The 14,360-nt window shown below is 41.2% G+C and overlaps 1 protein-coding gene across 7 annotated transcripts in view; it reads right to left on the minus strand.

The window, feature by feature from the left end:
- Positions 1-14,360, minus strand: part of LOC132382540 (serine/threonine-protein kinase Nek8-like) — a 117,335-nt gene that overhangs the window by 34,282 nt on the left and 68,693 nt on the right. For 6 of the 7 annotated variants that reach the window (XR_009508384.1, XR_009508383.1, XM_059952844.1 and 3 more), the window contains 5 exons: positions 12,120-12,220; positions 7,934-8,152; positions 2,845-3,150; positions 2,617-2,683; positions 264-992 (listed from right to left, as the gene is read on the minus strand). Coding sequence is in view for 5 of the 7 variants with exons in the window: in XM_059952844.1 (XP_059808827.1) it covers positions 264-992; positions 2,617-2,683; positions 2,845-3,150; positions 7,934-8,152; positions 12,120-12,220 (1,422 nt within the window). In the remaining 2 variants the exon portion in view is untranslated. The remainder of the gene's footprint in view (positions 1-263; positions 993-2,616; positions 2,684-2,844; positions 3,151-7,933; positions 8,153-12,119; positions 12,221-14,360) is intronic. The other variant, XM_059952845.1, reaches the window with a different exon arrangement.

Consider the following 14,360-nt stretch of genomic DNA (forward strand, 5'->3'; position numbering starts at 1 on the left):
TGTCCACATCCTTCAATTTTCCTCACATTCAAGTGCCTGCATAAACGTCTCAATAATTTATTGATTTAATTATGGTGAGTGTCTCAGGTTTCTATGACCATTCTACTTTGAACCTTTCCATTCTGCACAGAGAATGAAGGATGCTTTTAAATTCTAGATGTGGCTGAAGAATAATGCTGTTCTAAAAAGATACTTCCAGCTGGGACATCATTCATGGTTCGAATCAAGGGCTGCTATAACGATTTTAGTCAGGCCTAACTCACCGGGTTTTCCATGTTTGTCTTTACTCCTGGCAGTCTTCTGATTGAAGGGGATTGGTTGTCCATCAGAACTTCCTGATGTGGAGATGCTGCTGTGCTTTGCTCCATCATAGTTACCACTTGTCATTTCCAAACCTCCAGCCACCTGTTCTGCGGGTGGCTTTGCCCCCTCTCTATTGATTTCACCTGCAGGGCTCAAGTTGTCCACTCCGCTCTTGGTTGAAGAGGTGACAGTGTCAGCTTCACTGCGCTTTTCGTCTCCCCTTGCCCCGGTCGCCGCTGCCTCATTAAGCTCTTTTCGAATCCACGTTGGGACAAAGTTACTGGTCTCCAGCTCGGACATCTCAGAGCTAGTGTACTCATCTCCGGCTTCGTTACTGGAATGGGAATAATGAAGGATGCATCTTTGTTTCAACTCCGTGCTCTCACGGTTTCCGCGCTTTCGAAAGCTACGAAATCTCCTGGCAGGCCGATGGCACGGTGGATCAGTGCCTTCCATGAGGATGTAGATGAACTCCCCATTACACATAATACCCCTGAGACAGGGAGAGCACACATCTACACAGTCCCCTAGATTCTGTTTCAAAGACACAATAGGAACAGGGCCCATTCGGCTACTTCCTCCTTCCTGAAGGCTGCTCTCACTCCCAAAGGTACTTGGTTTTGAGCTGGTTCGTTCTTTCAGATCCTTACATTCGGACTTGATGCTCTCAGGGCTGGTTTCTGTATGATCTAACGGAACAGTTCAATTCCATATTAGCATTAAGTTCACACAACTTTTTCAGTAAACAGATAACAATAATGTTGACACTGAGGAATGGTATTTGGACCCAGTTTACATAGCCATAATATTAATCTATATTCAACGTAGAGTAATATAACAGTATGTAATGTAGAGCATTGTTAGCTTCAGGATGTGCCTGTGACTACCTCGTTACATCTGTGCCTTTAATCAGGTGCATAAATTAAATCTGTACCAAGTTCGATAGTAAATGAGTGCCGGATTAATGAGGTGCACAGTACAAAAACATTGAATGTGTGTGGGTCTCCTTTTATTGGGGAGGTAGAGAATGATAATAATGCTGAACACAGATGAATATAATGCAGCTGAGTGAGAGAGATGTGTGTTGTGTGGCTAACCAGTGACATTTAGTTGAGAGACAACTGCATGTAGCCATGGCAATGACATTAAGTTGCAATTCCAACATCAAAAACAACTTCCACTTATACTGTATCCAACCTATAATGTAACAAAATGACCCAAAGCGATGCACAGAACTATAAATTGATGCCAAATGACAGATGATCAAAGCACTGTCAAAGAGATAGATGTTAAGGAGTGTTTGGAAAGAGGAAAGAGATATAGAAAGGCAGAGAGCCTTAGGGAATGAACTCCTGTGCTTTGGGATTTGGAAAACGATGGCAGAATTTCTAGTAATAGGACAATTAAATTCAGGAATCAGCAAGAGGCTGTGTTTAGGGTACAGAATTCTCAGAACAACACAAAGCTGGGGAAGATTACAGAGATGAGGGAAGGAGCAGGATTGAAACCATGGTGGAACTTGGGAACAAGAAACCCAAGAAAGACAAATTTAAAACAAGTCTCATTCAACTAGGGGCCAAGTTGGTCCGAAAGCACAGCTTAAAATAGGGATAGCAAAGCAATGGAAAGTCTCCAGTTTATGGAGAATAAGGGGTCAGCAGGTTACTCGTCGTCATCGTGGCTATTTCTCGAGGTCGAGGATGATGGTCTTCGTTCCGTTGATTTGTCACAGAGCGAAGACGCCTGTGAGTGTATTTGTTTAACGTGTACTTGATGTTGCCGGACACTAGTGGAAGAGTCACAATGGATCAGAAAGCAAGCAGACAGCACCATTTAGGGAAAATAGTTGTCTTATATTTTGTAACAGGTTACAGCAAGTCATTGCAAACTACATCCAGGATGTCTTCATAAAAGAACTAATTGTAATGAAGTGCATCACAACAGAGTGATGGCAACAGGCTTAAACTTCGAGCAACAGTCTCTACTACCTCTTTTGTTGAGCAAGAATGTAGATATAATGATCTGAGTTACCTAATACATCACATGGGACTCAAGGATGAATCATTCATGGGAAGGGACAACCACACTAAATTCGTTGCAGCAGGTAGGTGGCAAACTAGTGAATTTAAATTCAGCTATTCCAGTACTTTCAGATTTCCTTTTACTTTCATTGGATCAACATATCCATGCTTCCAAAGGAAATGAGAATTATGATTCAAGGTTAAAAAGTGAACAATAGAGCCTGTGTTCAAAATCTGGCAGTCGACAATGCATTCAACAAATCACCTTTCTTCGATTTCCTCTTGCCTTTACCTGATGTCATGCCTACGTATGATTCATGTTGTTCCAGTGAACCAGCTTTGGACCAATTAGTGTTCCTCTGCAGAAGATATAACACCACATTATAACCGACATTCATCCACAATCGACAACAGTTTATTTTAAAGTTCATAAGAATCAGATAGAGCGGCTGTTATTTGCAATGATTTGAACCACAAAGAATCGCACAAGGTAAAAGAAGCTATGTGAGTCAGACACAACCTGTGATAATGATGATGATTCTGGTGCATCTAACTTGTCTCCATCAGGAGATCTGCTCTTGATTCCACCGAGCTGCTTTCCATCGTAACTGTTTTTCCCGCCGTCTCCGCGACTCGCTGTTCCAGAATCGGAGTCCTGGGTTTCCACTGGCGAAGGTGACACTGGTGTGGCCGAAGTACCTGCCTGACAGACTCTGACTGTAGCTGATGGACTTGAAGAGAGCATCAACTTGGACCAGGTGCCCCAGAAGAGGATAATATTATTATCTGTCCCGGCAACGCTGAATGTCTCCCCGCAGCTGATAACCTAAAAGACAGTGAGTGAGAGACAAGTGTTCTGAAGTTAGCCTCCAGTGCACAACTAAGCAGCAATTCCTTGTACTACACTGGGATAAAGTGCCATATCCCAGCATATTTCAATGTTTGACTGTGAGTAAAATGTGCCACAATACCCTCACATATTATGGGCCAGCCTGATACATGTGCTGAACTGAATAAACTGAGTTTGATAACAATATTATGGATAGCATCAGCTTTCTCTCTAGCATAGGATGCCCATAAAGCAGAATGCTTTATCGTCTATAACCCGTTGCCTATGGACATTTATGTTGGAATAAACAATGATGCTATCCATATACTGCACAGCAGAACAATCCAGCATTGTTAAGCTGCTGTGTTATATTACAGTGCTGTTACCATTATCAATTTAGATCGCTCACCACGTGCTTAATCTGCAACACACTCTTGAACATTTCGTAAAATGTTATATGGCAAACAATGTCTGAAGGAGAAACAAGCTCGAAATCTGGAAATACAAACGCGTCCATGTTAACGTTATCATCGTGTAAGTCTGCCTGCAGAAATTAGATCACCAAGGAGGCCATTTTGTACATTACAATGAACCTGTCCTTTCTCATAACATTTTAAAGAAAAATCTGATTTAACATTGGATGATATTAACTATATATATTTAATAGTCAGCTAGCACTAAGTGCTTCATAACCTAATAACCTCACATGAGTAGAATTCTTTTGGCTTTCCCATCTTTCATTGATTACCCTGTACCTGTCTCCTGGCTGATTACTTAATCTCCTGAATGGCAGCTGTCACTAATCTGGCCACATTACTAACCTACCCTTGTTCTCCTGTAAACTTACACAGATTGCTGGGCTCTTTAATTTGATGTCAGAAGCAAACTTCAATATTGGTCCTCTTGTGCACATTCTGTACCCCCAGATTTCACTCCTTTTTACAGTGAATAAACGCAAAGGAATTAAATCCAGAGCAACACATGCAAAATGCTGGATGAACTCAGCAGCTCAGGCAGTATCTATGTAAATGAGTACCTGCTTCACCACCATAGCATCCATAAATGTTCAAACAAAATAAGCAAGGTCTCCAGTCAACCACTAAATTCTTTTACAAATCAAAGTCTACTCAATTAGTTGCTACCTTATGCCACAGGTCAATTGCAATTTGATCGAACATCAATGGCAAGCACTTTTTTAATCTTCTCACTGGGGCTAACTTTATAATCCACAAGTTCGATATTACTAATTCTCAACGAGATTGAAAAGATAAAAGCTATGAAGCATAATCCACACCTAAGGAGCAGAGTTTCAGCTTATCAGCCAATTAGAACTAGGTGGTAGAAGATGAGAGGCTTCTGAATCTTTGTTAAGTTCTACGTTATGGATAGCTAGTTGCTGAGATGAGATCAATAGATTTTAGGGCACAAGGGAATCAGGTGACATGGGCATTGGGTAATAAAATGGACAAGGTGTACAAACAGCCGTGGTCTAACTCATGGAGGAGAAGGTCCTGAGGTCACATGCCCTACTCCCATTTCTGTTCGTTTTGTATTTCCAAATACATAATTTCCTTCCATTGCTCCACTCTCATTCCTTTATAACAATTAAACTTTTTCTGCTAACAAAGAGAAACACTGAACTTCAGCGTGACTTGAATGTTGGTCTAATAAAAGCATTATCTTGAAAAATATTTAAATTCTTTCCAAACACAGAACAATTTTTTAATACATTGAATTTACGATTAACACAACTATCATTCTGTACTAGTGAAACTAATCTATTTACAAAAAGGAATATTCAGATTTGCAATAATGCAAAATTACATTAAAGTTGTTTGCTTTTGCGATGACTAACAATATGAGAAAATTGTAGAAAAAGGTAGGCAGGATGTTACAGCTGTTCTCACTTTGGGCCACGTGTCTGGATATCCAGTTAAATCTCACACAACACTCCAAGATGGATCCGACCCACAGAATGCCTTATCCAACTAGCTGGAGGATCACAAAATGCTATAGCAGGAATTGGTACAAGACCAATGATCCCATTTCGATTCTGACCATAGGTGTTATCTTTATTTATTTAGATACAGTGTGGTAAAGGCCCTTCTGGCCCCTCTGTGTGGATGTTACCTATTCTTCTTGTGACTGCATGGCTTTCTCTGGGTGATCTCCACACTTTATCTCCACACTCCAAAGATGTTCCGGTTGATAGGTTGATGTAAAGTTGCCCCTGACTGGGGTGCATGATAGAAACTCAGTAGCGAGTTGATGGGAATAAAAATGAAAGAAGTTTATAGGGAAAAGGGAATGATGAGATTTCTCAGCGAGCCGGATGAAAAGATGGACCAATCTCTGTATTGGCACCTGAAACTTTGACTACATCTTGATTTTGAAGGTTGCAAGTAAACAAATGTTGGTCTAGAAAGTGGAGCATGAATGTGTCTGCTTTATAAGCAGAAATCAGAATCAGATTAATTACCACTGACACATGTTGTAAAACTTGTTTTGTGGCAACAGTACAGTGCAATACATAAAAAATTACTGTACCTTACAATAAAAAATACACTTAAAAAAATCAGACAAAAAGAGACCAAAATGGTGAGGTGATGTCCATGGGTTCATGGATCATTTGGAAATCTGATGACGGAGGAGGAGCAGTTCCTAAAATATTGATTGCACATCCTCAGGCTCCTGTATCTCCTTCCTGATGGTAGTAATGAGAAGAGGGGATGTCCTGAATGCTGGTGGCCTTAATGATGGATGCCACCTACTTGAGGCCTGCCTCTTGCAAATGCTGTACTTAAAGGTCATTTTACTAATGGTTTGACGGAATGGCACCCATTTCAAGTGGAAGTTGTTGTACAGAATTTTACAGCACAGAAACAGGCCATTTGGCCCACATGTCAATACTAACCAACAAGTATACATCTATACTAACTGCATTTACCTGCATTTGGTTCACAGCCTATAATGTCTTAGAGATTTAAATGCTGTTCAGAATACTCATTAAAGGTTCCAAGTGTATCTGTCTCAGGCAGGGTTTTTCAAATCCCAACCATCCTCTGAGTCATATCCTGTCTGGTTCTCTTGCTCCTTACCAAAAACTATACCTCTAGTTTTAAACACCTCTGCTGTGGGCAAAATTATTCTGATCCATGTTCATCATGAAACTGTACCAGAGACTGCCAGACACAAGTACTTTAGTGGGGCTGATGATATTCCAGCATTGTGTATGCACACAATGAAATCATCACGCGCTTGATGTTCATCTTGGCTTTCTGACAGTAATAATGTGCAGCCCATGACCATCATCTGTAAATGCCAGTAAACCAAGGAAGAAACTCCACAGAAAGCTGGCAAGGAAATATGAATTTTCACACCCTGACTGTGATATTGATGAGTTGCTGTGTGCGTTTGCCTGTGGTTTTAATGCTGGTCATATTTCACACATTATTGCTGGCAGCGACCATCAAGGATTGCACAGGTCATGTTTTAGTGCTGCAATCAATGTAAAATTTTCCCATATTTGCCTTTATTTTTGGATCTCTTGACTGGGTGTTAGTACTTAAAGACACCACCTGTTTTATGGACCATGGGTAAATTCCAATAGTGAGGCAATTATATTTAGTTCTGAGAAAACACATGGGTTCTGCCTTTGGTTGGGGAAGCCGACCAAAGTTTTCAAAATTTTTTCTTCTTAGTTCAAATATTATATATTAAAAGTTAAGTAGTTACATCACCAAAGATAATGATTCTTCAATGTAAAGGATCAAGGGTCAATTTTATTTGCCATATACATTTCTTTTTAGGAATTTATTGTGGTGTGTTGGTGTGATGTGCAACAAAAGACAACAGCATTCAACAATAAATAATTAGATTAAATTAATTAATTTATCAAATTAATTAATTAAAATAATTAAATTAGAGGTTAAAGTACAGATAAATACATAAAAACCAACAGTATAGTAAAAACAGTATTGTAAGAAAAACAGTATTGTAAGAAGTGGTTTGAAGTGCTTATAGTGCAGCAACAGAGGTAACAGATAGAGGGGATGATGGGGTGGGGGCTACCTAAAATGATTGATCAGATTAACTGCCTGGGGCAAGAAACTTTTAAAGTGATGTGAAGCTATTGTTTTAATAGCCCTGAAGGGAGTTTTTGGAAAAGGCAGTTTGAAGGGTGGGTAGTGCCTGTAATGATTTTTCTTGCCCATTTTATCTTAGGCACATATAACTCCTGCAGTGATGGTAGACTGCTGCCAATGCCATTTACTATAAGGTCTTGATGGTATGAACATCAATTTTTCCAACTTCTGATAATGCCTCCACTTCATCATTCCCTGTCCCTTTTTCCCTCTCTCACCCTAACTCCTTGCCTGCCCATTTCCTCCCTCTGGTGCTGTTCCCCTTCCCCCTTTTCTTTCTTCCATGGCCTTCTGTCCTCTTCTATCAGACTCCCTCCTTCTCCAGCCCTGTATCTCTTTCACCAGTCAACTTCCCAGCTCTTTACTTTATCCCTCCGCCTTCCAGCTTTCACCTTGTGCTTCTCTCTCCCCTCCTCCACCCACCTTTTAAATCTACTCCTCATCTTTTTTTTCTCCAGTCCTGCCAAAGAGTCTCAGCCCGAAACATCAACTGTACTCCCCCCACCCCCCCATAGATGCTGCCTGGCCTGCTGAGATCCTCCAGTATTTTGCATGTGTTGCTCGGATCTCCAGCATCTGCAGGTGTTCTTGTGTTTGTGCCCTTTACTATAACACCAGTCAAAAGTTATACTTACAGTTATGGTTTGATGCTGCAATTGTTTTACATGCACTGGCATTTTATAGGGTTTGGTGTTGCCTGTTCCAAGCTGTCCTTCTGTGTTCTTCCCAAAGGTATATACATTACCAGGTTCTACCAGTACAATCGTGTGTGAGGAACCCAGCACAGCATCCCTCACATGCTGGTTTCTCAATGCCTTCACTACTGTGGGAACTTTTCTGCTTTCAACGTCAGTCTGCAATGTTAAAAGGGACAGAGGTGTTACACTTTGTTCTGAGGCTTGCTTAATGACTACCCACTGCTTACTGTTGTGTGACTTCTAATTAATCTTCCGCTTCCAGCCGAGATTTCCTGCTGGTCTCTGCATAGTCCTTTGCATACTGCTGCTTGATGGTGTATCATCGATATTTCCCACTGCTCCCCAACACGTAGAGGAGTCCTTATCCAACCAAGGAAATGTGTAACCACTGCAAAGAGTTTACACGCTGGAGCGAATCCCCCCACAAAATCCTGCTCTGTTCCTGCAGGTTCCGAGCTTAACTAGGAAAGAATATCCACTTAACATGGCAGAAATCATCATAGGGGATCAACATTTATTTCAGCTGGGAGATCGCATGGCTAAGCAGGCACGTGGGAGAAGCTGGAGAGCTCGCAGCAAACCTCTCGTGGAAGGTTCAGGCTTCTCCTGTCCCCACAGCTGGAGCACCTCTCAGTAACTGATCCCAGGGCTGTATACCGGTCCATCACCACAACGTCCTCCTGCACTTCCAATTTCTGTGCAGCATCTAACAATGTCTGGTCCCTGTACAGCTGTGGGGATTTGCTACGTACCCACGTCTTCACCTGCCTGCGTGACTGCTTCCGATTAGAATCAGAATCAGGTTTAATATCACCAGCATATGTTGTGAAATTTGATGATTATACTGCACATCAAATTATTTATTTATTGAGTAGGCCCTTCTGGGCATGCCACCCAGCTATCCCCTGATTTAATCTGAGTCTATTCATGGGACAATTTACAATGACCATTTAACTTACCAACTGGCACATCTTTGGACTGTGGGAGGAAACCAGAGCACCCAGAGACAGGAAGAACGTACAACCTCCTTACAGGCAGCAGCAGGAAGTGTGTGTGTGTGTGTGTGTGTATAACAACTAAATTGAAGAGGTAGTGCAAAAAGAGAGCAAGAATAATGAGGATGTGTTCATGGGTTTCATGGACCATACATAAATCTGATGGCGGAGCAGAAGAAGCTGTTCTTAAAACATTGAGAGTGTATGTCTTCAGACCCCTGTACCCTCTCCCTGATGGTAGTAATAAGAAGAGAACATGTCCTGGGGGATGGGATTGGCTGAAAACAGGCCTACAATTTACTTTTTTTTTATATATGTATGAATTTATTTAGTGATATAGAGCGGAGTATGCCCTTCCGGCCCTTTGAACCATGCTGCCCCAGTCACCTCAACAAACCCTATTAACTCTAACCTAGTCACAGTACAATGACCAATTAACCCACCCGGTACATCTAAGGACTGTGGGAGTTATACTTAAAAGCCATTGTCAGAGAGACACAGCATGGAAACAAGCCCTTTGGCCCACTAAGCCTGTCCCCGACATCAACCAGCGTTAATCAAGTTCTCAGCTCTCCCCAGGTTCTACCGCTCACAAACTGCAGTGGTCAGCACCCAGCGGAAACCAAGGCGTTCACAGGGAATACAGGCAGCATGTGAGCTCAGGATTAAATCTGAGTCTCTGTGAGGCAGCATGGAGCTACTTGCATCACTGTTTTCCCCTCCTGTTAAGGGCCTCTTTCATGTTAATATTACCATAAGGAAAACAGCTACATTCAACTTTTTTTTTATTTATTGAAATACAGCGTGGAATAGGCCTTTCCTGCCCTTTGATCCGCACTGCCCAGCAATCCCTGATTTAACCCCGATCATGGAAGAACTTACAAAGACCAATTAAAGATTCAAAGGTTCATTTTATTATCAAAGTATGTATGCAGAATATAACTCTGAAATTTGTCTTCTCCAGGTAGCCATACAGAAAACCACAGAAGTAGTTGAAAGACAGACATCAATCCCCCCGCACAAAAAGAAAAGCAACGCAATCTCGCAAACCCCAAACCCCCAACTCCAACACTCCCATGCACAATAAATAACAGATCACCCACATGGAGAAACAAGAACAAGAACATTAAATCCCAAAACCCCAGCCTGCCAATCGACAACAAGAATGGGCAAGAACATGGAAAAAAACATAGAAATGGAAGAGGCCAGTATGAACTATAGTTAGTTTAAACTACACTCCAATCCATAAATCTCAGAATTTTAATAGCATCTCTGAAAGCATTGGGACTCAGCGGCCTGAACTAGTGGCCCCTCTGAGGGAAGTCACCCAAACCAAGGTAAAAAAATTAAGGGAAAATGAGTAAGTAGAAGATGCAGAAAAACTGAAATGATTGGCTATCTGGAAGATGTTGCATGAGGAATTGATGTTTGCTAGCACGACAATTAACCTACCAATCGATACATCTTTGGACCGTGGGAGGAAACCTGAGCACCCAGTGGAAACCCACACAGTCACAGGGAAAGCAGCTTTTGCTTATATCATCACACCTTTAAGTAACCAATTCACATCCAGCAGTATAGAAATCCTCTCTCTTGTAATTTAAGAAAAATCAGTTCACTAATTCAAGGATTTTGATGGCTATGTTTTTAAATGCACCAATTCCCTTTTAGTGTTTGAAAAACATGTTTCACACGCTATCATAGTCTTAGCTGTGAGTTATATGTACTTTAATTTTGCTATGGCTTTAAATTTTTAGATGCATCCAAGTAATTGACAACCTTGTTAGCAACAGTTACAAATTGTATAACGCTAGTGTAAGTGGAGTTGTTTGTCACTGCTGTTGCTTTTGAGATTAATATAAGCATTCATGCCGATCCAACAAAACTTGGACAGGATATAATTATCATAGAACATAACATTCTTCTTTATAATTATGTGTTTGCTTTCACCCCTCCTTAAATTTGAAGCTATTTTGGAACTATGGGAATCGGACAATAGCTGTATTTTGCAGGTGCTCTCAGGCAGAGTAGACTTTCCTCTTTGGCCAATGCTATGTGGAGTAGGATAGTCTATATCACAAATATTGAACTGAGTTGCTCGAATGTTTTGAGTAAATTCTGAATAGCTTGTACACAAAACTTCTCACCTCGAAATTTTACCTCAAATTTCACTGTTTTGTATGGTGGGGGTGGGGGCACTACACAGGATCGAAATAAGCTATGCAGAGTTGTAAACTTAGTCATCCCCATCATGGACACTAGCTTCCATAGTATCCAGGATATCTTCAAGGAGCGATGCCTTAAAAAGACGATGTGCATCATTCAGGACCCTCATCACCCAGGTCCTGCCTTGTTCTCATTGCTACCATCAGGAAGGAGACACAGAAGCCTGAAGACACACTCAATGATTCAGGAACAGCCTCTTCCGCTCTGCCAGCTGATTTCTTAATGGACATTGAACCCATGAACACTACCTCACTACTTTAAATTTCAATTATTGCTCGACTTATTTATCTATTATACCATACTGTATTTCACAGTTTGTTTTCTATTATGATGTATCCCATTGAACTGCTGCCGCAAAGTCAACAAATTTCATGACATATGCCGGTGATATTAAACCTGATTCTAATTCTGATTCAGGAGGAACATCTGTCTTTATATTTCCTACTGATCCAAAGATCAATATCTCTCATTGACCCACAGTTTTCAGCCATTATAGCCATCGCTGTGCAACTTTTTTTTTTGAGTCCAGTGATCCACTGAAATTAAATCCCCATTAGTCTCAAGGGCTCATTGGCATAGTCTTTTAACCAGTGAACCAGCAAGCTTAGCTCTGCTGCACAACAGAAAACAAAAATCGAAGCAGATTTCAAAATTTACTTACAGCTACTGTTCTGAAAGAAACTCTATCTTTATCATACACTGGTCTATGAATGGAACGGTGCTTTTAGAAATGCTTAGGTGTAGATTTACAACAGTCAGAGGTCAATGGAAGCGATCTCAATCATGCTGCTTGGCCCAAAGGGATGCTCTTCATACCATGCATGAATTAAAAGCATCTGACCGTCCATGAAATACATAAAGATATGATGTCTACATCATTAATAGGAATGAAATATACTCACTCTTGCAAACAGCATTGTCATCTGCATGAGAAGGCCTCGTCTTTCATTCAAGCCAAGTTTATTGTATTGGTTGTTACCACAAGCCAGCAGGCTACCAGTATCTATGGATCACAGAACAAAATTTTCAAAAGGTTTTAAAAATGTGCTCCAGTTGAACTTTAAGCAGGATAGTTTATCCGTTCAAAGGAAAATATTGGATCCCCTTCCCCCCCAAAAAATTCTGACTAGATATTGCTGCCTTGACAAGAATTGACGTGAAAATGCTGATGAGGTGAAGAGTAAGAAAGACAGGCTCCTTTCCTTTGCTTTATTATTTTAGATTTTTATGGTTCCTCTCCACTCGATTATTTGAAAGGTCAGGACAAACCAGAAACTTGTCTGTGCCATGCAACAACTAATTACTTGAAGGTAGTGCAGCTCAGCCTGTGGATTGGTCTCTGAGTTGTTATGAGTGATGGTCAGACCTGATGGACAATGGGGTGCAGAGTTAACCATTCCCAAACCCCTCCTGAGAACTACGAACTATTGCTGTTGCTATGCTGCTATTGAGAAAGAGAGATAAAGCCCAGGCAAGAACATTTGCTACAGATAAGGGGGGAGAGAGACTGTTGATTTACTGTATTTTGACTCCTCCTGGATTATTTACCTTCCACTACAAGGACTTTACTTTGCTTGTTAACATTCCTCAGGAGACAGCAGGAGTGGCCTGATTTGATGGACACGGTCATTCAGAGTTGATGGATAGCTGAGACTCCGTGAGTGGGGATAAAAGACAGGTCTGGAGAGACACCCTTCAGACACACCAGTGGACACTGACTGAGTGTTGGGAACCCACAGAAAGGTGGGGGCTTCGGAGACCGAACCAGGAGATCGGTCAGTAAAGCTCACAGTGTTACAGCAGGGCCGGTGGGGACTTGTGTGTGTGTCCACTCATGCCAGAGTGACAAGTCCACCACAGAAGAATGGTCTAGCTGAAGAACAGAGGGGACATAACTGAATGGCCACAACGATACGATGAATTAAGAAAGCAACGGAATGTTTGCCTGCTGTTGCTGTTACATCTCACTCACTCTCTCTCTCCAATGATTTCAATACAACAACCATAACCACCTCAGCATTTATGAACTTAACTCTATACTTTTCTATGACAATTCATTTACCCCCAGGCATCGATAGAGCTTGTTTATTATTGATTATTATTATTCCTACACTTTTGGGTTTATTACTGCTAACTTGTTTTATATGTATATTTGCATTTTTGATACTGTATTGTGTAGTTTACTAATAAACACCTTTAGTTTTGTACCACCAGACTCCAATGGATTCTTCTTTCTCCGCTGGTCAGACACCCAGTAACGGAGTACGTAACAGAGTGAAGACTTGCTCAGAAGACCGCAATGATATTTTCTGCTGATGACAAGGGATCATTGTATTGTGAGGGTTGCCAACCTGTGGTCCACAGATTCCTTGGTTAATGGTGAGGGTGCCCGGCATTAAAAAGGGTGGAAGTCCCTGCTGTGTAAGGTACTTCTGCTTCTGGAGTGGGAGGGTTAGGCGAGGAAGCCCCTCAATTACTGCAGTAGTATTCCACTCCAGAATACTACACTACACTAAACTACAGTAGTGGTACTGTACTACAGATGTGTAGGAATGTAAAAGAACAGTACTGAAAGCATTGACAATGAAAAGAATAAAAAGGCATTAGTTTATTCTTGTAAATATTTTTTATTATGAATAAAGTTTATTTTTTTAAAAAAAAAATTTTTCTGATGTGAGTGGGTAGCAAGAAAGTGCTGCAGGAAAAAGGTAAAAATCTTCAACCATAGGCATGACTTGAGATCAGTCTGATAGAAAGTATGGAAAGTGGGAAATCCAAGATGGTGCAATTGCTACCCTTGGGATGCAGAGGCTGTCCAGCAATAAGGCAAGAAATCAATTCCCATGTGCGGATGACACAAAGCTGGGTGAGAATATGAGCTACAAGGAAGAATGTGTGTTGTACAGGTTGAATAGGCAAATGGATCGGCAGTTGTAGCAAAGTGTGGATTGACGGAAAGTCACCTACTTTTGGTGGCAAAAGCAGAAGGGCTGATTATTACCTGAGTAGTGGTAGATTACGAAATGGCCAGGTGCAGCAAGACCTGGGTGGCCTTGAACGTGAACGTGGCCTGGGAAGCGTGAACGTGCAGCAGGTGGTTAAAGTTGCAAATAAAAAAGATATTGTATTTGTCACAAGTACAT

This window comes from Hypanus sabinus, chromosome 28 (assembly GCF_030144855.1).
Source record: "Hypanus sabinus isolate sHypSab1 chromosome 28, sHypSab1.hap1, whole genome shotgun sequence".
NCBI classification, from domain to species: Eukaryota; Metazoa; Chordata; class Chondrichthyes; order Myliobatiformes; family Dasyatidae; genus Hypanus; species Hypanus sabinus.